The sequence below is a fragment of the Aethalodelphis obliquidens genome, unplaced genomic scaffold, assembly GCF_003676395.1.
Source record: "Aethalodelphis obliquidens isolate GAN/ISIS:26980383/991018 unplaced genomic scaffold, ASM367639v1 scaffold1, whole genome shotgun sequence".
In the NCBI taxonomy this organism is placed as follows: Eukaryota; Metazoa; Chordata; class Mammalia; order Artiodactyla; family Delphinidae; genus Aethalodelphis; species Aethalodelphis obliquidens.
The window spans coordinates 57,605,132-57,631,117 of NW_020837945.1; the positions used below are offsets into that span (position 1 = coordinate 57,605,132).

Below are 25,986 nucleotides of genomic sequence, written 5' to 3' on the forward strand. Positions count from 1 at the left end.
AGTTTCATACCATTGTGGTCAGAAAGGATGCTTGATATAATTTCAATCTGTTAAATTTACTGAGACCTTTTTGTGGCCTAGCATGTGTTTTTTCCTGGAGAAAGTTCCATGTGCACTTGAAAAGAATGTGTATTCTGTATTGGGATGAGATATGTATTCTGTAGATATCTATTAAGTCCATCTGGTCTAATATGTCATTTAAGACCACTGTTTCCTTATTGGTTTTCTGTCTGGATGATCTATTCATTGATGTAAGTAGGGTATTATAATCCCATACTGTTACCATATTTTGTCAGTTTTTTCCTTTGTGTCTATTATTATTTGCTTTATATATTTAGGTGCTCCTATTAGGTGCTCCTATTAGGTGCTCCTATATTAGGTGCATATATGTTTACAAATGTTACCTCTGCTTCTTGGATTGATCCCTTTATCATTATATGATGTCCTCCTTTGTCTTTTGCTCTGGATTTTGTTTTAAAGTCTGTTCTGCCTGATAAAAGTATTGCTACCCCATAAGCTGTTATTCTTAAGGTTGTAAGGAGATATCATTAGCACTGTCCCTTCGAGTTAATTCTGATACTTAATGTCTTAGTAAGGTGGGATTGCTATAACAAAACACTATAGACTGGTTGGCTTAAACATCTGGCATTTATTTTTTATAGTTCTGTGAGTTTGAGAAATCCAAGATCAAGGTGCAAGCAGAGGGTGTTGAGGACCCTTTCCTGACTTGTAGACATCCGCCTTCTTGCTTTGTCCTCACAGAGAGGGAGAGAGAGCTTTACTCTCTCTTCCTTTTCTTATGAGGACACTAATGCCAGCCTGTGGGCCCTGCCCTCATATAACCTAATTACCACAAAAAGACCCCACCACCAGTTAGGTATTCAATATATACATTTTGGAGGAACACAAACATTCAGTCCATAATACTTCTTTTATCTTTTCTCTTTTCTGCTTCCACCTGAGGAAGATGATTCTGTATTTTTTATTTGCTTTTATTTTGAACATTATTTACTGTGATTCTGACATCAAAGAAGAACACAAAGTAAAAACTAAAAGTTCTTTCTTTAATCCTTAGTAGTGTCCCTCCTTAGAGTAACTAATGTTTATCTTCCAGAGTATATAAAAAATTATTGTCAGTATATATGGAATATGTGCCTCATTTTTTTACATTTATATCTTCAGTCCATCTGGATTTGTGTGTGTGCGTGTGTGTGTTTAGTAAAGCAGGGGTAGATCTATTTCCAAATATTAGCTCTTGTCCTTTCATCATGTCTTGACTAATTCATTATTTCCCCACTTGTACAACATATTACATATTGTATGCCATTCTATATGTTGATCTGTTTGTGTACTTTGAATTGTTTTAAGACATTAAGGTTTTTATTATTTTTACTTTAGTATTCTTTCTCCCCTTTACTGTGCTATTGTGGGTTTTTTTTTTAAACATGGTGTCCCTATTCTAGTTTCAATAAGTTTTGTCATGGTTTTTACTGAAGTTGCATTGAATTTGTGTGCTAACATGGAGAGATTTGCTGTCTAAGTAGTAGGTATTACGTCTTTCTTCTCAGGAACATATCTTCCATTTACTCAAGTTAATTTCTCAGGTTTCTAGATTCTTTACAACATTATTCATGGGTGTTTTAAATGTTAATATTTTGCAAATATTGACTTTTTCTACAGTAAGTTTGTAAAGGTTATCACTTGTTATGGCATGATGAATATACATTTTGTATACAGTTTGCATGGTTTGCAAGCAACCACATTATTTGTCCTAATAGCACTTTACTTGGCCTTCTTAGGTTTTTCTAGTAATAGGTTTTTCAAATAATAATTTTGTCTTTTCCTTTCTTATTCTTATTCTTCCTTCTTTCCTTTTCTTGTCTCATTGAATGGGAATTTCTAGTCTTAAGTTGAATGATGATAATGACAGTGCACCATCTTGTCTTGGTCTTTCATTAATAACCATGCCCCCTTTTAAATTTTAGCGTTGTGATGGCCATTGATTTGAGAAAAATCTACTTTATTATTAAGACTCCTTTTCTCAGTTGTTACTTATTTTTTAAAAATCAGATAATGAGGGCTTCCCTGGTGGCACAGTGGTTAAAAATCCACCTGCCAATGCAGGGGACACAAGTTCGAGTCCTGGTCTGGGAAGATCCCACATGCTGTGGAGCAACTAAGCCCGTGCGCCACAACTACTGAGCCTGCACTCTAGAGCCCGTGAGCCACAACTACTGAGTCTGTGTGCCACAACTACTGAAGCCCGTGTGCCTAGAGCCCGTGCTCCACAACAAGAGAAGCCACCACAATGAGAAGCCTGTGCAGCACAACAAAGCATAGCCCCTGCTTGCCGCAACTAGAGAAAGCCTGCGTGCAGCAACAAAGATCCAACGCAGCCAAAAATTAAATTAATTAATTAAAAAATTAGATAATGAATATTGAATTCTATTAAATGTCTAAATTAAATTAATTAATTAAAAAATTAGATAATGAATATTGAATTCTATTAAATGTCTTTTTGGCATCAGATGAGAAAGTTACGTGACCTTTCAGTGTGATGAATAGTTTAAAAATATCCTTACATTCTTGAATATCCTACTTGGTCATTGTGTCTTTTTCTTTAAATAAAGAGCTGTGTGTTCTTTCATAATATTATATGAAATTTTCAATATTTGTAAATTGCCCTTTCATTTGCATAGTTTTGGGTATAGTACTAGGCTTACAATAGCTTGTTAAAATGCATTAGAATACTTTCATATTTTATATGTTTTAGGTTAAATTTTAAAAGCTTTGTAATTATGCTTGAAAGCATAATTACATATTATGTAAAGCATAATTACATAATGATGGTACATTTTTTGGACTTGATACTTTTTTGGTGGAATGGCTAAAAGAAAGCCTTTTTCTGCCATAGCTGTTAAGTATGGTCAGTGTGAATTGTCAGTCCTTTTTTGTAATATCCTCAATCATCTCTTGGGTGGTAAAGTTTGCCCTCTTATCTAGCTATCTAGCTATGTATGTATCCATGTATGTATCTATCTAATATACTCATTTATGGTTTTTTTTCTTCCCAAGAAGGAAAAAATATTATTCATGGAAATAATATTGTGTAAAGGTTTTGTTGTTTAGAACTGTTGAATATGTTTAAACACATTTTTCTTGGTTATCTTTTTAAGTGATACTTTTCTGCATTTTTGTATTTATTTAAAAATATTAACTAGACATAACTCTAAATTTTAAAGGTATTTATACAGTTTCTATATTCAAGTGCTTATATTGGTTTACTTTTTAGTTTGAGCATTTATTTTGCCAGGACATGTATGTAAGTTGTAAACTCTCCAAGGATTTGTTATATATGTTCTAATATACCTGTTAGTGAAGATCATCTTGCTTGAGTTTAGTATTCATGAGTATTAGTCCTATGTTCCTAAAAATGATTTATATTTCATCCATTGCTTTTAGGAAGGAAATCATTATTATAAAAGTGAAGTTTGGTATCATTTTATTTTAACTTTTGCTTGTAGAATAGTTTTTTTTCATCTGTGAGATAGAAAAACTTAATTTCACATTTATATGTGTTTTTTGAATTCATGTTTTCTGGCAATTGGTCTATCTTTAATGAAGTCTTTTATACAGATTTTTGGTAGAGGAACTCTCCAAAGGAAGAAACTTTGGTATTATATTTGGTTTGACAGATCCTAAATGTGTTAATTATCTGTTGCTGAGTAACAAAATACCCTAAAATTTAATAGTATTAAAACAGCATATATTTATCACCTCTCAGTTTCTTTGGGTCAGGAATCTAGGCATAGATCAGCTGGGTCCTTTGTTTCAGAGTCTCTCACAAGGCTGCAGTCAGGGTGTCAGCTAGGGCTGGGACCTTACCTGGTGGCTTGACTGGGGAAGGACCTGCTCTTAAGCTTACTCTTGGCCCAATCTAGTGCTTTTCCACTGGAACACATATTGGTGATTATTTGATTCACCTGAGAATCATTCTTTGGGTCTTAAATCCAGCCCTGGGAACATCTAGCTCTTTTCAGTCCTTCCTGTTACTCGGTCATTAGTGTCTCTGTGTGTGTGTGTGTGTGTGTGTGTGTGTGTGTGTGTGTGTGTGTGTGTACTTACACAAGGAGAAGAAGGAAGAGGAAAACAGGAAGGGAGGGAATTTGATAATATGTTAATGTAACTTTTTTTCATTTTTAAGAACCACGCTTTTTTGTTTTTCCTTAGGTGCCTTAGCTGGACCAGTTATTGTGGAGCCACATGTCACAGCAGTATGGGGAAAGAATGTTTCGCTGAAGTGTTTAATTGAAGGAAATGAAACTATAACACAAATTTTATGGGAGAAGATACATGGCAAAAGTGCACAGACTGTTGCAGTTCATCATCCTCAATATGGATTCTCTGTTCAAGGAGAATATCAGGGAAGAGTCTTGTTTAAAAACTATTCACTTAATGATGCAACAATTACTCTACATAACATAGGATTCTCTGATTCTGGACAATATATATGCAAAGCTGTTACCTTCCCACTTGGAAATGCTCAGTCCTCTACAACTGTAACTGTATTAGGTAGGTGTACTTAAATTGCATATTTTGGTGGTGTGGTGAGGATTATTGTAAAAGTATTTTCAAGAACTTAAAATAATTGAAATTATATATAAATGTAGGTTTAAAATAAAATAATTCAGATATGTTTTTTCAAGTTCTGTCATAAAATTCTATGATTCTAGACTCTCAGTTTAAACTAAATCTTGTCCCTATCTATCTGTGTATCTATATAAAGCTGTGTAATTTATAACTCTTTTACTTTCTTCATGAAAGATTGTTTTTTATTTATAATACTAAGTGCTGAGATTCTTTGACATTTATTTTCATTATTTCCCCTCAAATTTTCAACCTTTAAATTACCATCTTTAAATAAGCTTTTCCATTTTTTAAGTGACTGTGGTCTTAGAGCCATTGACATCTCATGTTTGTTTTTCAAATCAGATTTTATTTCTGCTGTTGCGGATTTGCATAGCTATTTGAATCTTGGTCTGTTGCTTGCATTGAAAGATCTTCTGCCTTTTCCTATCTGAAAACTATTAAAGTTTATAGCAGAATTTAGGAAGAGCTTATTAGCATTAAAATAGTCACCTGCAGTGAAAGGTAAACCAATTTGGAATAGCTGGTGAGTACTTTTATAATACTAGAGGGAGGATTAAGGAGTAAAAGCAACTGTAGCCATTTCCACCCAGAGTGGAACTCCTTTAATGGGTGGTCTTTGCTATGAATCTGCCTGTGTGCCTGTCAGGGACTTTGTAAGGTCTGCTGATAGCTTTCCCTACTCAATCCTTCTTCACTTTTCTCCCAGATGTTGTTCCCTAATAAGCCTTTTGTACTCCTCATTTGATCTCAGTGTCTGCTTCCAGAGAACCAAATAACTACACAGCCTCTAATATTTAATGGCATGATTTCAGGGTCACTGATGTGCAGGAAAGAAATTTTGTCCAAATATGTTATATATTTTTTCATGTTGAGAAATACTATTTAAAAATAGAAATAACATTAAATATTTGAAGACTTTAATGTTTAAGAGCCTGCCCTAGGAGCTGTGGGAAAAATATAACTTATGTTTACAAAATTGATACCTTTGAGACCTGTTTTGATTGGAAGGCAGGGCATAAATATCTGAAAAATCAAGTGCAAGCCATTGGGGTAAAAAAAGTCACAGAAAAATTCAGTGTCAAGAAAAAATAGAAAAATAGTTCGCATGTAGAAGAGAGAACTCGTGAATAAGACTTTTTGCTTTAAATTTTAGTAATTCCCCTTAAATTAACACAATACTCAGTGGTTTAAAACTCGACTGTTGGTAGTATAAGACTAGTCACGCTTTTAGCTGGGTCTTCTTCTCTAACTTCATCTATTCCACTCCTTGCTCTACTTCTCCCAGCAACCCAAATTTTATAATCATAATTAACTATTTACACTTCATTAACACCTATATTTTTACATGTGTAGTTTTCTTATGCCTGGATTGCCACCTTTTTCCTTCTGTCTCTTTCTTCTAGATTCTTCTATTTAACTACTACTCATCAAACCACATCCTTTTTTTTTTTAAAAATAAATTTATTTTATTTATTTTTGGCTGCCTTGGGTCTTCGTTGTTGCACCCGGGCTTTCTCTAGTTGTGGTGAGCGGGGGCTACTCTTCGTTGTGGTACGCGGGCTTCTCATTGCGGTGGCTTCTCTTGTTGTGGAGCATGGGCTCTAGGCATGCAGGCTCAGTAGTTGTGGCACGCGGGCTCTAGAGTGGAGGTCAGTAGTTGTGACGCACGGGCTTAGTTGCTTAGTGGCATGTGGGATCTTCCTGGGCCAGAGCTTGAACCCGTGTCCCCTGCATTGGCAGGTGGATTCTTAACCACTGTGCCACCAGGGAAGCCCCAAACCACATCCTTTTGGAAGCCATTCTTGAAATATCTACCCCTTTGCAATTTGATGGGGTTTTTTGCTCTTTTGCCTTTGTATCTTGAGCTTATCTGTGTTGTAGCAATTAACATAATGCTTATTGTATGTCTTCTTCACTATAAATTTATGGTGGACTGCAACTGTGCACTTTAAAATTTAACTTTATATCCCTAAAGCCTGTAAGAGTTTCTGGTATGTAGCAGTAATACACTAAATGTTATTTAAGTAGGGTATAGGAATGGATAAATAAACTCTGTAGTTTAGAAATGTTATGTAGAAAAGTAGTTGAGCCAGTCCTTGAATGGTGGATAGGTTTTAGGTAGGCAAAAAGGAAAGAAGTATAGGGAGGAGAATGAGCCAACGCAGGGAGGCAGAAAACAGCATATATTAGGGCAGAGTTTCTTCAGAATTGGCATTGTTGAACTTTTGGGCTGGAATTCTTGTGATGAGCTGTCCTGTGCATTGTAGACTGTTCAGCAGTATCCATGACCTCTACCCACTAGATGCTAGTAGCAGTTCCTTAAGTTTCAACAAGTTAGAATGTCTCTCAACATTGCCAAGTGTCCTCTGCGGGACCACTGAGTAATTTGTTGATTGTCCAAAGGATTTATATAAAATACAAGAATTAAAGGCTAGAAAGGTAGAGCAGGACCACTTTAAAGTAATCTAAATATTAAGATGGGGAATTTGAGCTTTATATTGCTGGAAATGCAAACTTAGTGTACAGCATTGTACTTCTCACCTCTCTTCTTTTATTCTCAGATTCTTACTGTTTATTATTTATTTATTTATTTATTTTTGGCCACACTGCACGGCATACAGGATCTTAGTTCCCTGAGCAAGGATCAAACCTGTGCCCCCTGCAGTGGAAGCATGTAGCCCTAACCACTGGACAACCAGGGAAGTCCCAGATTCTCGCTGTTTAAAGCATGGTTCATGAACCAGCAGCAGTGGCATCACTTGGGAGCATGTTAGACATACAGAATTACAGACCCCTCCCAGACTTGTTGAATGATAAATCTACATTTTAGCAAGATCCGCAAGTACTTTTTATGCACAGTAGAGTTTGAGAAACACTGCTTTGACCATCTTCTCACCTTGCTTAGAGGGATACCTAACTCGTAGACCTGATTTAGAAGTAATGTGATGAAAGTTGTGATTTAAGATGATGAGTCTGGTGTTTTTGATGGATTGAAATGAAGAGTCCTGAAATCATAATGCCTCAGCCATGAGGCCATGAAAGCTTGAAGTTAATTTTCTAATTTCTTTCACTTGAGTGAGGAAGGGAACTACTACAAAGGAAAAATTAGCAGAACGTTGTAACTGACTATATATAATAAACTAGGGAGGTTTGAACAGTAACAGGTTTTGAACCTTAGTGATTGAGTAAATTATATTACCATTAATTTAAATGGGCATATCTGAATGAAAAACATGTTGGGGATTGGGAGGATGAGACGATGAACTCAACATTTGGCTTATTGAGTTGGAGGATACATAGGCAAACAATTCCAGGTAGGTGGTTAGAAACTATAGAGTCAAGCTTTGTATCAAAAGCAAATAAAATCAGGGATCATCCAGGTAGTAGTGTTTATCAGATAAAAGTTTTTAAGAAACTTATAAAAAGTAACTGAAGGCCTAAGACTCAGTATTTATTAGGGCAGAGATTGGAAGAAATAGAGATGAGGTGTTCAAATAGATAGCTTTGAGAAAAACTGTCAAAGTAATATTATTCATATCAAGAGAAGAAAAAAGTTTTTAAGATTACTCTAGCAGCTTTTTCCCACAGTGAGAATCAAGCCATACAGAAAGTGATTTCAGTGACCATTTTATCAGTTCTCCGAAGGCTGGCACATAGCTACTATCATTCTAAATGCATAGCCCAGAAGTTAATTCATTACTTACAGCAGATACCTGAAGGCATTAGAACTTAATTCTTTTGGAACTGATTGGGAAGAACTGCACTAAGTATCAAATTTTACCAAATCAGTCAAAGAGAACAGGCAAAGAAAAGTATTGAGTGTATAGATTAGGCAGTGACATTAGAGTTTCAAAGGAGTAGTAGTAATAGAAAGTGAATTAAGGAAATGTAATATAGCAAAAAGCTTTGGGAACACTAAACAACAGATGCCCCATAGCAGAAGAGTTGTACAATTGGTTACTTCCTTTTGATATATGGGATATTATATAGTTGTTAAAATTATAGTTAAGAGAAGTATTGCTGCTTGAAAATAAAATGAGCCACAAAACTGTAGGTATGCCATGATTACATCTATATAGAAACTAGAAACAAATAAGAGAAGGAAATGGAAGAATATGATAATGACTGTATTAAGATATTACAGTTGTGGATAAGTTTTCTTTGTTTTTCCAATTTTTAGTAATATTACTTTTGTAATTAAAAAAAAAAAGATTTCCACTGCTGCACGTGATGGAGTAACAGGGACTGGATTGACCCTTTCTCTCTCTAGCAACAAAAAAACTAGGCAACTTAATAGGCATGGTAGGATTATGATCCCTGAAAGAAGGAAAATAAACAAGATGAGTTCTACAATTGCTTCAGCCTCCTCCTTAGGCAGTTTCCAGTGACAACTCAGTGACAAGGAATTCAGGTAGAGAATGCTAGTCTCACTGAGTTTAAGAGACAGATTGGACAGGTGATTAGAATTTGTGGAACAGAATACTGGAAAGAAGGGAACATGAGAGAGAAAGAGAGAATGTGTGTGCTTTAGAGACCTACAGAATGGCCCTCTGAGGTCTTTGGCTTAGTACTGATCTATGTGCATGTGAGAGGAAACTTTTGAGGTGGATGAAAGAACCAACAGAAAGAAGTAGGCTTAACAATCCTGGCATTAATGCAGGGCCGGGAAAACTTCATGTTCCCCCAAATCAGAGTATATAGGGCATTGGGTAGCATCTTAAGAGGAAGCAACAACAAAACTACTAGACAGGGAAGGGTGCAGAGAAGTTAACTTAAATGTTGGGGAATATGAGAAAAGTAACTTTAGAAAGCAACTGAAGTGTACAACCAGGAGATTGATTCCCTTCAGAAGAAATAGAAATAACAATTTAAAATTGACTTTAAGGTAATTTTTTAAGTTCCTCGAAGATAAAAGCCTCTATTGATGGCACAGGTTAGTCACATTAACGCTCCCATGGTGGGGGATGGGCAAGTGAAATGTTAAAAACCATTGAAAACTTCAAAGAAATAACAACATAGTGTGGAATATAACTAGACCAAATCTAAGAGAAGGTGGAAACAGAGAAATAAACCTAGTACCGAAAGCTGAAATCTGTATTCAACCTTGGGGACATTAGACAATTCAGAAGAGGCACTTAAGATGATGAACTAAGATTTCGAGAACCTTGAGAAGTGAGAGAGACAAATATCTGAATGCAAGTCTGCTCAAGATGGGATGTCTAATAACCTTTCTTATATTCTCCTGGTACCCAGATGCTTAACAGTTTTAAGAATAATAGTACACGTGTAGTAAACCAGTCTTCTTATAGACTTCTAGGCCTGGTTTATATCACTTGAGTAGTCTGAAATTAAGGAGATCCTGGACTGGATAGTGTTCTCAGGAGCTAGCTTAGCAGAAGAAAACAAAGAAAGGTACTGCATTCTAAGCCTCAGATTATTTCTACCTTCATTATTCAAACTCAAGGATTCATCTGCTTGAATAACCAGGCATACAAGTAAAGAAGACTCCACAAGCAGCAGCCAGCGCAAACAAGACAACAGAAACAGACCTGCATGAGATGTTGGAATTATCGGACACAGACTGTTAAACAACAGTGCTTACCATTTGAAGGGATAAGTCAATCTCTTAAATTTCTGTAGAGAACAAGAAATTTGGTCTACTTCAAGGCCAAATTACTATGTGATATATATAGTAATTTGGCCTCGAAGTAGACAGCTAACTCTTAGTACAAACATACCTTGGAGACATTGTGGGTTCAGTTCTAGACCACTGTAATAAAGCTAGTATTGCAATAAAGTGAATATCACAGTAAACCAGTCACATGAATTTTTGGTTTCCCAGTGTTATAAAAATTATGTTTAGGGCTTCCCTGGTGGTGCAGTGGTTGAGAGTCTGCCTGCTGATGCAGGGGGCGCGGGTTCGTGCCCCGGTCCGGGAGGATCCCACGTGCCGCGGAGCAGCTGGGCCCGTGAGCCATGGCCGCTGAGCCTGCGCGTCCGGAGCCTGTGCTCCGCAATGGGAGAGGCTGCGGCAGTGAGAGGCCCGCGTACTGCAAAAAAAAAAAAAAAAAATTATGTTTATACTATACTATAGTCTGTTAAGTGTGCAGTAGTATTACGTCTTCTTTTTTTTTTTACATCTTTATTGGAGTATAATTGCTTTACAATGATGTGTTTCTGCTGTATAACAAAGTGAATTAGCTATGTGTATACACACATTCCCATATTCCCTCCCTCTTGTGTCTCCCTCCCACCCTCCCTATCCCACCCCTCTAGGTGGTCACAAAGCACAGAGCTGATTTCCCTGTGCTATGCGGCTGCTTCCCACTAGCTATCTATTTGACATTTGGTAGTGTATGTCCATGCCACTCTCTCACTTCATCCCAGCTTACCCTTCTTCCCCCTCCCCATGTCCTCAGGTCCATTCTTTACATCTGCATCTTTATTCCTGTCCTGCCCCTAGGTTCTTCAGAACCACTTTTTTTTTAGATTCCATATATATGTGTTAGCATACGGTATTTGTTTTTCTCTTTCTGTTACTTCAGTCTGTATGACAGACTCTAGGTCCATTCACCTCACTACAAATAGCTCAATTTTGTTTCTTTTTATGGCTGAGTAATATTCCATTGTATATATGTGCCACATCTTCTTTATCCATTCATCTGTCACTGGACACTTAGGTTGCTTCCATGTCCTTGCTATTGTAAATGGTGCTGCAGTGAACATTCTGGTACCGACTCTTTTTGAATTATGGTTTTCTCAGGATATACGCCCAGTAGTGGGATTGCTGGGTCGTATGGTAGTTCTATTTGAGTTCTTTGAGGAACCTCCTACTGTTCTCCGTAGTGGCTGTATCAATTTATATTCCCACCAACAGTGCAAGAGGGTTCCCTTTTCTCCATACCCTCTCCAGCATTTATTGTTTGTAGATATTTTAATGATGGCTATTCTGACTGGTGTGAGGTGATACTTTATTGTAGTTTTGATACAATAGTATTATGTCTTAAAAAGCAATGTACATACCTTAATTTAAAAAACATTTTGTTGCTAAAAAGTGCTAACCATCATCTGAGTCTTCATCCAGTTGTAATCTTTTTACAGTAGTAACATCGAAGATCAGAGATCCTCATAACACATATAATAATAAAGAAAAAGGTTGAAATATTGTGAGAATTACCAAAATGTGACAGAGACAGGAAGTGAGCAAATGCTGTTGGAAAAATGGTGCTGATAAACTTGATCAATGCAGGGTTGCCCCAAACTTTTTATTTGTGAACAATGCAATATTTATGAAGCACAATACAGCAAAGTGCAATCAAATGAGGTGTGCCTGTATATAAAAGCAGTTAACTGATAAATTTTATGCATTTGAATTAAAAACTTCTGCTCATCAAAACACACCATAGGATAAAGAGACAAGCCCTAAATTGGTGGAAGATATTTTCACATATAATCAGAAAAGGACTCTCCCAAATCAGTAAGAAAAAAACAATTGGCTTTAATAGGTATTTTGCAGAAGAAGAAATTCCAAATGGCTCATAAACAAGAAAAGATCTTTAACATCATTCATAATCTGAGAAATTAGAAACAAAGTTTCAATGATATGCTGTTACATACTTACGAGGTTGGCAAACATTGAGAAGTCTGGTTATCAACTGTAGTGGGTATGTTGGACCAACCAGAGTGCTAAGATTGGGAGTAAATTGGTACTTTGGAAAGCTTTTTGGCATTATCTGGTAAATAATGGAAATAAACATAGTACCAAGGGATAAACTACAGGAACTTTTATACAAATATACCAAGATACATGAATGAAAATGTTTCTTATAAAATTGTTTGTACCAAACAGGAAATAGCACCAATGTCCAACAGTAAATGAACCATACAGTAGTTAAAACTAATAATTTATACAATTGCATGCAAATCTAAATGATCTAAAAGTAAAAACTAAAAAAAAGAAGCATTGCAAAATAATAATCTAAGGTGAAATGATCCCACATAAATAAATCTCAGGAGCAGAAAGTTGAGACAAAAAATATTAAAAAAATGAACCAATTAGAAATTTTGGAAATGAAAAAATGTCTTTTAGATTAAAAAGTTAATGCACACAGTAACCTATAGGCTTGAGCCAAAGAATTCATGACGGTGAGTACTCAGGAATTTACACAGAAAGGAGCATATAAAATTTGCTGGAAAATGTGAAGAGGTAGCTAGCATACATATGGAGGGTAGATTAAAGGGGTCTAATATTAAGGTTACTTCCTCTGCTGAGGAACTTTCTTATACCAGATAAAGGTAGGTAGCATGTACACTTCAATAAACTGTTAGTGACATTACATTTTAACAGTACCTATATTAAATGTGTTGTAAACATTTTTGCTGCAAATTGAAGCATTATACATTAAAACCGCTTTTTCTTTTCCCTGGTGGCGTAGTGGTTAAGAATACACCTGCCAATTCGGGGGACACGGGTTCGAGCCCTGGTCCAGGAAGATACCATGTGCCACAGAGCATCTAAGCCCATGTGCCACAGGCTTAGTAGTGTAATAGTAATAGTACCTTTAATCTCCTTTCAGAGTAGTAGTACCTTTAATCTCCTAATGGAAATTATGATCAAATTTGCAGGAATTTTTTTTATATACTAATTTTGGGGAAAACTCAAAAACTTGTCCCTGTAAAGAAAAGTGTATCTTTACCAGGGAGAGCCATCTTTGTGATGGTTATGTAAAGTCTTGCTTTTTGTTTGGTCTGGTTCATGATCTTCTCGTTCCAAGAATCCAACTGGTGTTGGCATTTAATGTGTGTGTATTTTATATGCAGTTGTCTCTAAGTTTATGAAATATGGCTAGTTGTGGCTTGGAAGGAGTAAATACGCTTTTGATTGAAATGTAACTAATTTTTTTAAATTTAAACAGTTGAACCCACTGTGAGCCTGATAAAAGGGCCAGATTCTTTAATTGATGGAGGAAATGAAACAGTAGCAGCCATTTGTATCGCAGCCACTGGAAAACCAGTTGCACATATTGATTGGGAAGGTGATCTTGGTGAAATGGAATCCACTACGACTTCTTTTCCAAATGAAACAGCAACAATTGTCAGCCAATACAAGCTTTTTCCTACCAGATTTGCTAGAGGAAGGCGGATTACTTGTGTTGTAAAACATCCAGCCTTGGAAAAGGACATCCGATATTCTTTCATATTAGACATACAGTGTAAGTAAAGAATAACATTTACCTTTTAAACATCATGCATTTTATTTTCTCCCTTTAACATAATTCTGTATCAAGCTGTCTTTAGTATGAATATTTAATATTCAGATATTGTTATAGATTTTCCTTGTTGACATTTTTTCTTAATTAAAAAAGAATATTTTCATGGCAATTCCATTTAACCAGAACATATTTATGTTTGTAAAGACAGACAATGATTTTAAAGTTGCTGTCCAACTTAAAATTATTTAGCCTTGTCCTTTTTAGACCTTAAAAATAAGCTAGATTGGGTGAATTGTGGAAATTTATACCTCAGAATGTGCAATACTTGGCGAAAAACAGCTCCTTCTCCAATCCAATTAATTTAGCTGTTACTCATTTTTATTGATTCTACCCATGATGTTTTCAGCAAGGATCTTTTACTTCCTAGATGCATTTTAATTAGTTTGAAAATTTGTGTTTTTTCAGTATTATTTCTAGTCTGATTTTATTGATCATGTTGTAAGATCCTCATAAAGGTAAAACAGAGTCATCGTTGGGATAATAATAATCTTAGATAAGGTTCAAACCTGGCCCACCTTGTGCTTTTAATTTTTTGGTTAAGGGATACTCTCTTGTGTGTATGTTTGTGTGGATATGTACATGTGTGTATATACTTTCCCCTCTTCTATAAAGTTTCTCATTTTTGATACATTGTTTGTGTAGCATTTTAAAATTTTGAGCAAGAGAAAAAGTGATGGTGTAGATAGCATATAGCAAAGATAATGAAAATTAAGTAGGTTAAAGATAAAATTAGGAGAAGTGTTTAGGTTCTGGGGTCATTTCCATCCATGCACAGATCATAAATCTAGGTAGGTTTTTGAAGGAAATGTTCTGTTTTTTGTTGTTATTGTTTTGTTTTTTTGATATGACATTCATGGAATTTTACACATATTCATTACACTTGGTATAATTAATGGTTTTTAAAACTAATTCTAAGGATCTTTTTAAACATTTACAGGGTTAAACTTGAGAAGCTGTGTTACATGGATGTTATTACCATTGTATTCTTGAGTGCAAATACAGTCCTAGTAGTAGTCCCTCGGTATCCATGAGGGATTGGTTCCAGGACTCCTTCAGTTACCAAAATCCGAGGATGCTCAAATCCTTTATATAAAATGGCATAGTATCAATATTTGTATGTAATCTACACACATCCTCCCATGTACTTTAAATAATCTCTAGATTACTTATAATACCTAATACAATGTAAATGTTATGTAAATAGCTATAAATTCAATGAAAATACTATGGAAATAGTTGCTGGTGTGCAGCAAATTCAAGTTTTGCTTTTTTGAACTTTGTAGAATTTCTTTTTTCCTGAATATTTTTCAACCACAGTTGGTTGAATCCACAGATGCTGAATTCATGGATACAGAGGGCTGACTGTACCTTCTTTTCGCCTCACTTATTTGGAGAATCCAAATAAAATTTTTCTTCTTTTTCTTTCTTGCTTTTACATACTTTTAACTTTTTCTTTTAAAATTTACATCCTGGTTTTAAGTACCATTAATATTTTTCTCATATATATTTTTTTCTTCCCTGTGTCTAATAATGACTGAAATTTTCTTCAGTATTTATACTATTATTTTTTTGTTTGCCTGAATGAAATTCTAAATGTGTAAAAATATTTCTCCTGATGTAAAACTTTATAATTATGGTTTAGATTTAGTGGCCTACTCCTAAAATGTTCTCAGAGTATTCTTTTCTCCTGTTAATTGGGCCCTCTGAAACATGTAAACAAAGCTTAAGGAGATAAAATCTTATATCCAGAATTCATATCTCAAAATTTGGAGGTATTCTTTGGGGATACTTTACTACCTATTTTCTCCTCCTTTGAAAATAACTTAAACTCACATACATCTGTACTGTTCTTTCAGTAACATTTTTTATTACCAATTTTAAGTTAGAAAAAATGTTTGTTAATTCTTTGTATTTATAAGAGGCAGACATTTTTTTAAATTATTAAGGTAATTGTACCTTAGTATAAAAAGTTTAATTTTTTTACTACTTTTTTTTGTAAACCTTGCTTGATTGACTTCAGGCTTCCCTGCAGAGTTAAAGACTGACCTGGTCTCTCTCTAACTTCCCATCTGGCCACGTACTCTTTATCTAGTTTACTTGTATAGCTCACAGAAGGGTGGAACGTCCCTGTACCATACATAAATAGCATTTCTTTATCTTTTCTCTTAGTATCGTATTCTTTTCCTTCTTGGCCCTCATAACGGATTTTAAAGTTTTTAAAATGTCATCTTTCCTGTAACCATTAGAATGTAAATTTTGTGAATACAGAGTCTACATGTATACTAAACATCTAAAACAGTGCCTGTCACTTAATAGGAGCTGAACAATGGTGGTTGAATGAATGATTAGTATTGGATTTTACAGTTTGAAGGTATAAATTTATATTGATGGTAGATGTGGATAATTGCTCATTTAGCTAATTATATTGCACATATGCTAAAAGACCTTTGTGTACTTTTAGGCCATGAATAAAAATTTAATGTTTTAGAACAGTTGAGGCCTCAGATAATTTACTTTAGTTGTGATTATAGTCTTAGAAAGTTTGTCACATCTTTACATGCCCAAAGGATATTAATTAATTGTAATATAAGGAATCTTATTTTATTTTATTTTTTGTAATTGGTATCTCTTAGGGGATATTTCCTTTTGAATTAAACATTTCTTTAAAGGCAGTTTTATGTAGTGACTTGGTACTTAAATGCCATGTCTCATCAAATTACCAACTATATTTTCTTTGTTCATATACCTCTGCGTATTTCATAACAGGGCTCTTACATTTTGCTTTTGGTGATTATAGGTTTGTGAATATTCTTACACTGTGTCCATAATAACTAGAATTGTACATGCTTATAGCTGCCTAGTGTTTGGTGCTCATTGTCCATTCATTCAATCATTCTTTTAGTCAACCAGTATTTACTGAGTACTGTATTCCTTATTTCTTATGTATATGAGAGAAGGAAAATACACCACTTCTAAAGTTGTGTATTATGTTAATGCTTTATCGTTGTGTATTGCATTTATCATTCACAAAAGATAATCTGTTGTATAATGCATTTATTTTATAGACGCTCCTGAGGTTTCAGTAACAGGCTATGATGGAAACTGGTTTGTAGGAAGAAAAGGTGTTAATCTCAAGTGTAATGCTGATGCAAATCCACCACCCTTCAAATCTGTGTGGAGCAGGTAATAATGTTAGATACTTCTAAAGAGAAATTATTTAAAAGTCAAAAGTATTCTTAAATGCATATTGGAAGTTTTTATCAGTGTAATATATGATTACACTAAGAGCTGGAAATTAAATTAAGGGTTTCTAAGTGTTTTTCTGCCCCACCTCTCCCCACCTTCCAGCCCCCACGATTCTGTTCCTCGGAGGCTACTTTGGCGATGTTAGCAATTCCTTCTGGTGTTTATCATCATTGGTCTTAAACTGCTGCTTCTTAATTTACTAATCTTTAACACTGTCTATTGACTTCTTATTATGAAAATGAAAATTTAATTTTATATCTACCCCTTCACACATAAACATACTCATATACATATTCCTGACCTTCATCGTCCCAATGAAATTAAGCTACTTTGAAATAAACTGTGTAATCGTTGCCTTCCTATGACAGGTAAATATTATTTACTGAGAGTTAAGTAGTATACTGGAATTTTGTTTTCTTTTGTTTCTAAAGCTGTTTGTTTTTCCTGAGGCTAATAATTGCTTCTCTTTACTTGTGTAGTTTACTATCTGAATATCCTTAATTCTCTTTATCTGTGGAATTTCAAACTGCTATACTGAGGTTTGCTTTCGTATTTCTCAGTGTTTGCACCCCTCCCCCCATGCCTCACACCTTCTCAGTCTAGAGAATTGTATCTGTCAACTGTGGATTCTCTTCTCTTCTCTTCTTTCTTTTTCTTTTCTTCTTTTTTTTTTCCCCTTGGTCATTAACCCTGCTTTTTTTTTTTTTTTGTTTGCTTGTACTGGAATTCCTATTTATTGTATACTAAACATTCTTTCTTATTAGTTTTCAGTTTTTGTTATTCTCCCAAGATTTCCTCGATCCCTCTGCTCCACTGATTGAAAATTTTCTTTTGACATATTTTCAGTTTCTAAGAGTGTTTTCTTATTCTCTGTTCATTTTCATAGCATCCTTTTCGTATTTTATGGATGTAGTATCTTCTGGTTTCTTCCTAGAGATACTAGAATTATTTCCTCTGAAGAGTTTTTTCTGCTTCTTACATATTGTTTCTTTTTTCCTCCAGGTTCTTTTTTTTGTTTTTTTGGTCTTTCATTTTGTAGATATTTCTTAATTTTCTCAGTTGTCCAGTCATTTCACAGTGATGCATTAAAATAAAATGCTGAGTGGAAACTCTTCAGCATTTTATTTTAAAAGTTACTTAAATCTACTGGGTAGATTCCACTTCGAGTGATCAACTAGAGAGGAGTTTATTTCACTGGGGGAGCTTCAGATATCAGTTACTGAAGAGTAGAATTATTTTTTTCATGGCCATTCAGTTTATTTATTGAATTAACCTTCATTATTTTGCCTAAAACATAAATGCCTGGTATCTGTACAGAGTTGAGAGGAGTCTGTTTTTTTGTTTTTTCAACTTTCAACTGATCTTATTTTTAGCCCTCTGCCTCACTCTGGCCTTCTGCAGTAGTGAGTCAAACTCCAGATCTTGGGTTCAGTGGACCACACTAGCTGCTTCCTCATTCATATGCCTCCTGCAAGCACTTCTTCAGCTAAAAGCAGAGGTTTTCAGTCTTGGCACTGTTGACATTTTGGGCTGGATAAATCTTTGTTGTTGGAGGCAGTCTTGTGAATTGTGGGATGTTTAGTGGCATCCCTGGCCTCTATTCTCTACAGCCAGCGGCACATACTCCCCCCACCCCAAGTTGTGACAACCAAAACTGTCTCAAGACATACCAGGTATGTCCCCTGGAGACAGAATTACTCCTGATTGGGAAACATTGGCCTAAAGCATATATTGTTTTCCCCATCTGTTTTCTGTCTTCTAAAAGTTTATTGAAACATCTGATGAATTCTACCTCCTGTTCTCTTTCTCCGCGTTGGTTTTTAATAGTTTTTTCATTCCTTTAATCTTACTTTAGGTGGTATTTTGTGGGTGCAAGGAAAGAGTATATTTGGTCAATCTATTGTCTTTTAGCAAAGATAAAGTTTTAAAAGTAGAGAAGACCTTCCATTTACATTTTCTTCAATGTGGGAAGAAGGCATTGGTTAAGATGTGTGATAGGGTATTTCTAAAAGTCATACAATTCTGAGTTCTTATCCTGGTGTCTGTACTGGGAGACGTCTTTTTTTTTTTTGCGGTACGCGGGCCTCTCACTGTTGTGGCCTCTCCCATTGCGGAGCACAGGCTCCGGACGCGCAGGCTCAGCGGCCATGGCTCACGGGCCCAGCCGCTCTGCGGCCTGTGGGATCTTCCCGGACCGGGGCACGAACCCGTATCCTCTGCATCGGCAGGCAGACTCTCAACCACTGCGCCATCAGGGAAGCCCGGAGATGTCTTTTTTAAATAAGTTATTTAACCTTTCTAATCCTTTGTTTCCTCATTGATAATGGTACCCCATAGAGTTTTTGTGAGGGTAGAGACAGTGAATATAAATCATGTAACATAGGTACAGGAGCATGGAAGGTGCTTAGCGTGTCATTTGTTGTGAGTTTAATATGATATTTAGATTTTTCTAGCTTATTTGAATAAACAACTTTAAAGGATTATAAGCCATTTTTACATTTCTCAGAATTAAAGGGGTTAGAATTTTGGGCCCAAAGTACAGAGCTAACTGATAAGATACATAGACTTCATATTCATTCTTATACTCCTAGAAAAAGGGTTTACCTTTTGAAAGCTGATGCTTGTAAAAATGTTCTTTCCAAAGTCCTCTTAAGAAGAAGATATGGGGTTTTTGTTTTTGTTCTTTAAACCATGTAAGAATATTACCTTTATCCTTCAATGCAAATTAACGTCATAGCAACTGTAAAAGATTTTACTGATTGTTCTTTTATGCACTTGAGATCACAGACCAAAATCCTTCCATCTGTTCTCCAGTGTTGATTTGCTTCTTTCTACCTTTTCATTGTTCTGTGTTCTTATTACCTGTGTAATTAGTTGTTGGTCTCCTACTAATGTGCTTAGATCATTGAAAGCAAGGACCTAATCTTATTTACCTGTGCATTTCAGCAACACCAGCAGAGCAGAGTATGGTAAATAGTAAGTTCTTAGTAATTAAATAATGGATGGCTGAGTGAACGAGTGAATGCACTTTTTGAAAATCTGCTTAGCTCAAACTGTAGTAGTAGTTGAGTGCCTGGGTTTACTTCACTTTTTATCCTCTTATCTTAAAAAATAATTTATGGGCTGTAAAAACACTTTCAAAATAAAGACCTATTGGTTTTTTCCCCCCCATGGGGTATACCCTAAGGTTGGAAAAATGAGGTATAACAGTATACTTAGTTCCATTGCAATGAATGGTTTTAGAGTTCTTGTAGTGGGATTTTATTCCTATTATGGTTTATAATAATGTGTACACCAGATAGGACCTTTTAACCCAATTAGTAGAGAAACCATTTAAAAAGAGTTATTATTGATACCAAAGGTGCATCGGTTTTTGTTGTCACAGATTTTGTTGTTCACCTTATGAGTGAAATTATTGTATAAGAAGACCCTTGTTGGTGCTTTAGAAATTAACCATCTTTGGATAGGGCACAGTATAGATTTATTTGTTCCGTATTAAATGTTGCTCTTTAAATATGTTACAGAAGGTGCTAAAACATTATCATATACTAAAATGATGACTTTTCATTAAGCAAGTTGTAGATGTATCATGTATAGATTCATAATTCACTGAGAATTATTTTAATTCTTTGGATACTATGGGTATGTCTTCAAATAATGTATATTTCTAATTTTCCAGTTTTCCAAATGTAATTCTTTAAAAATCACATATTTTTTTCTCTCCTTCCCTCCTATTCCCTCTAATGTTAGCCTAGCTTCACTTATATTAATTGATATGAATTGATATTTTGAAAGAATGGGTATTCTTAATGGACTTTATCAATTAATTCATCTCTATTAAAATGAAAATTCATAACATATGCTTTTATTTCATAGTGACTTTTACCTAAAGGATACTGATTCTTTCACTGACAACTAGGAAGTATAATATCTTATTTAAATAGCTGTCAATGAATAGAATCTGAAGATATTTAAAGTAATTTTGTGCCTTTTAAAATATAGGTTGGATGGACAGTGGCCTGATGGTTTATTGGCTTCAGACAATACTCTTCATTTTGTCCATCCACTGACTTTCAATTATTCTGGTGTTTATGTCTGTAAAGTGACCAATTCCCTTGGTCAAAGAAGTGATCAAAAGGTCATCTATATTTCAGGTAAGTTACTGTTTACTCACAAAATGAGTTATTTAAATTATTTCTGTAACAACAATCATAACAATAACGCTATGATCTAGGCAGTAATTTATACTTGTGAAGATACATATTCCTCAGTGTGAGGTTTTCCAAATAATCTACCTGAAATACATAGGTAAAGTGGCATTCCATTACTTAAAAAATGTCAAAACGTCTCTGCAATAAGTTCATATACATTTTAAGACCTTATGCATATAGCTAATTTTTCAGTTAAATAGTATTAGATATTCTTTTTATTGGTAGTGTGTACCCTTCTAGGTTCTTCCGTATTTACACCAAGAATAAATGTTGGATTTTTTTGTTTGTTTTTGGTAAGCTACTCTGCACATGTGTCTAATAAATAAAATGGGATATCAATTTTGATGAACCTCTTATTAAATATCATTGTCACTCAATATGAGGCTATACCATATAGAGTTACTGAGAGGTGAAGTAGGAACGCTACTGAAAATGTTCCAATGAAATAAAATTTAAGATGTGCTTTATGGTCAGTCCATAAGCCACTAAGAACTTAGAATTTATGCATTCCATTTGTTTCACTGTGAATGTTTTTATCAATTTGACTGAGTATATATTTGGGTATTTACAAAACATAGTTGGAGCCAAAAATATATTTTTCCTGGGTGTAGCTATAAATAATAAATTATCAATGGAATGCTTATTTATAAAAATTATATAAATATTTTAAACGTCTCCCTCCTGACTATAAGAATGTAGCAATCTTTGTGTCTAACAAATGGAAAGTTAGAGGAAAAAGGAAGAGAATCTTGAGAAATGGAGGTTTGTATGGTAATTAGATAATAGGTAGTTAAGATTTTTTTCTGTGTTCAGTCTAAAACTAAATTTTCTTAAATCGAAGTGTAGTTGATTTATAATGTTTCATGTCTACAACAAAGTGATTCAGTTTTATATATGTATAGATATATATTCTTTTTCAGATTCTTTTCCATGATTTTAGAGAAATTTTAAGCTTGCATTAATGTTACATTCTTAGTCCTTCTGTGATCACTTAATCTAAGAACAGTTTCCCATATTATTTTCTCATGATATTTACCACAGTTTGTAGTTGTATGATTATTTATTTACCTATTATCTATCCTCATATTTAAACAATTTGTGTGTTTGTTTTTTTTTATTACTGTATACTCAGCACTTAGTGCCTGGCACATGATACACAATTTTTTTTGGCATGTATCTCACAAGAAGATTAGAGCTTTGTACATCTCTAGCTAGTCCTTTCTGCCAACAGCAGTGCTTTGGTGTAAATCTATTAGTATATTAGTCTCTCTTTCTTCCCTTAGAGGTTTTTTTATTTAAAAAAAAAGAAAAGGAATCTTAAAGCCACAGGAAATCCATATTTAAAATGTGGTTACCTAAGGACCGATTACTTTTTATTTCTGTTGTACAAAATTTGGTGTGGGATATTACTTGTAAATCCTAGGCTCAATGTGTTCTAATTATGTAATCATTTAAATATCAAGCCTCAATTTTGGCGTCTTATCTATTGGTGATATGTTAAATTTATATCTTTGGTATTCTGGGTCCATTTCCCAGTACTCGTGACTTGTGCGTCCCACTGCGTATTAGTGATCATTAACCTCCTATGTAGAAGTATAATATGCATTCAGAACTGAGTTCCTCATCTTTCTTCTGCCTCTTGCCACCGAATCTCTTTCTCCAGCAGTCTTTGTTTGCCTTTTCTGTTATTGGTAGCTCAATCCTTACATTTGCTCAGGGCATGAAATCCTTGATACTTACTCCTGATTTTAATTTTCCCCTCATACCCCACCCCATCCATCAACAAATTGATATGAGCTCTCTCATTATGTTATATACAGAACCTTACCAATTCTCCACTTTTGTTGCCAGTATTCTGGCACAAACCATCAGGCAACCCTTACTTCACTATAGAACAGCCATTTAATTTTCCTACTTTTCAATCTGTCATCAAATGAGCAGGCAGAATAATCCTTTTAAAGGGCATGTTGGATCATGTCGGTCCTCTCCTCCAAACCTTCCATGGACTTCCCATTTTGCCCACAATGAAAACCAAATCTTTACAGTGATTTATAAGCTCTGTACACATTATGGCCCTAGATTATCTCCCTGAGCTCACCTCTTATTATATACCTTGTACACCTGGCTTCAGCCACCTGGCCACTTTGCTGTTCTCTGAACAGAACAGGCACATTCCTACCTCAGAGTCATTGCACTTTCTGTTTCCACTGCCTAGAATGTTCTTCAGATATCCTCATACCTCTTTCCTAGGAAAGAGGTATTTGTTCAAATATCACCTTCACAGCCATATTTAAAATTGAAACCTCAGGCTTCCCTGGTGGTGCAGTGGTTGAGAGTCCGCCTGCCGATGCAGGGGACACGGGTTCATGCCCTGGTCTGGGAAGATCCCACATGCCGCAGAGCGGCTGGGCCCGTGAGCCATGGCCGCTGAGCCTGTGCGTCCGGAGCCTGTGCTCCGCAACGGGAGAGGCCACAGCAGTGAGAGGCCCACGTACCGCAAAAAAAAAAAAAAATTGAAACCTCTCTCTTCTCCCCCCTTTATTACTGTCTGTCATTCTTCTCTGCCTTATTTTTTCTCTGCAGTACATATTACCATGTGACATACTACATATTTTATTTGTATGCTTGCCTGTTTTTACCCCCACTAGAACATATGTCCTAAGAGGGCAGGAGTTTTGTGTGCTTTAATCAATACTGTATTCTCACCCTCTGCAGCAATCTTTAGCACATAGTAAGTGTTCAGTAAACTTTTGTCGCATGCATGAATACATTTGAGAAGAAAATAATCAGGAAAGAATAAAAAATTCAGTCTGCATTTATGTGAAATTTTTTTTTGGACAGAGGTACTAATATACCGCTGATGATAAACTTTACACATTTTAAAATCAACCTCTACTAAGTCTTATAAGAGTCGAAACAAAACTTTGAGTAAATATGAAAAATCACAGTTAATTACCACTGAGTACTTCAGAAAAAGATAGCATTATATGAGATGGTTTTCTTTAAGTAATCATCAAGAATTAGACTTAATTTTCTGTCCAGTCTTTAATACAGTATACTGTACTGAGTTTAGTTAGGTCCTCTACGAGCTTCTTAGTGTATATAATGTATCCTAGATATAAATTGCTTTCCCCAACAGACTATTAAAGCCTACTAGTAGGCTTTTATCACAATAACAGGGCATAACTTATACAGTACATGATCAGAAAGTTAATCTTTTTCATTGTGAGTTATATGTACCCATTTTCCTCTAGGAAAACATTTTAATCTCAATAATAAAATTTATATTTTAAAATTTCATAGGTGATATTTTAAAATATTTGTAAAAGGAAGGTATGCTATGACTGGAGGCTAAAAAGTTCTACCCACAACAGAATAGAATTAGCAACTCTGAGTTATTTGAAATTTTGTTACACGTTTTCCCACATTGGCATAAGTTATTGTGCAAGAGGTACAGTATTCAAGATTGCAATATTCAACTTCAGTTATTACTCATGGTGGTACAGTGGCTCTTTGTCCAGGACTAACCGACTGCTTGAAATTGTGTTTTTCTAGTTGCTTTTGGTGTGTGTGTTTTTTCCCTGATACCTCTTACATCTCTGAGACTAGAGAAGCAAATTTTCTTATATCACTTAAGTTCCTCATGCCTAAAAATCAAAGTATATTCCTATGCAAATCTTGAATTTCAAATCATATAATTTGAATGAATTTCAATCCAGACATAATGAGACGCACTTAATTTAGCAATCCTTCAACTTTAACATTTATAGGGCTTCCCTGGTGGTGCAGTGGTTGAGAGTCCGCCTGCCGATGCAGGGGATATGGGTTCATGCCCCGGTCCGGGAGGATCCCACATGCCGCGGAGCGGCTGGGCCCGTGAGCCATGGCCGCGGAGCCTGTGCGTCCGGAGCCTGTGCTCCGCAATGGGAGAGGCCACAACAGTGAGAGGCCCGTGTACCGGAAAAAAAAAAAAAAAACAAAAAACTTTAACATTTATAGATTTTGTTTATTTAAACAATTTATATAGTCTAAAAGAAAAGGGAACCAATTCATTCATTTTTTAACACAGTAATTATTAGGCTAAAATATACTTCATAGCTACAGAGTTTTTACTGGACTGTTCGTTTTTCTATTTGGCAGAACTCGTTAATTTGAAAAAGAAACTTAAGTTGTGTGTGGAGAACTCAGAATCTACTAGTTTATTACATTTGTTATATATTTATTTATCACATTTAGCAAAGAATATAAAAAAATAACAACTGAATAAATAAGGAATGCTTATTTATTTATGGGAACGATTTGTAAATCATGATAAATAAGTAGCTGTTAGTGATTACAAAATTGTCCTCCTGCCTCCTTACACAAAGAATGACTCTCACTGTAATTATCTTGGAGCAGAGCAAGAATTGGAAAGCATGAATAAATGTCTCATGTGAATCATGATATGTCCATTGCTTAAGATACAAAATATAACGTTTAGCAATAGTCCCTCTTATTAATAGTGAGGCTATGCTATTTTTTTTAATTAATTAATTTTATTTTTGGCTGTGTTGGGCCTTCATTGCTGTGCTCGGGCTTTCTCTAGTTGTGGCGAGTGGGGGCTACTC

The 25,986-nt window shown here is 35.1% G+C and overlaps 1 protein-coding gene across 2 annotated transcripts in view; it reads left to right on the forward strand.

Annotated features, from left to right (window-relative positions):
• The window catches only part of NECTIN3 (nectin cell adhesion molecule 3), a 139,455-nt gene that overhangs the window by 45,616 nt on the left and 67,853 nt on the right, over nt 1-25,986 (forward strand). For both annotated transcript variants that reach the window (XM_027104309.1, XM_027104299.1), the window contains exons 2-5: nt 4,231-4,572; nt 13,566-13,862; nt 16,988-17,105; nt 21,171-21,322. In XM_027104309.1, coding sequence (XP_026960110.1) covers nt 4,231-4,572; nt 13,566-13,862; nt 16,988-17,105; nt 21,171-21,322 — 909 coding nt within the window. The remainder of the gene's footprint in view (nt 1-4,230; nt 4,573-13,565; nt 13,863-16,987; nt 17,106-21,170; nt 21,323-25,986) is intronic.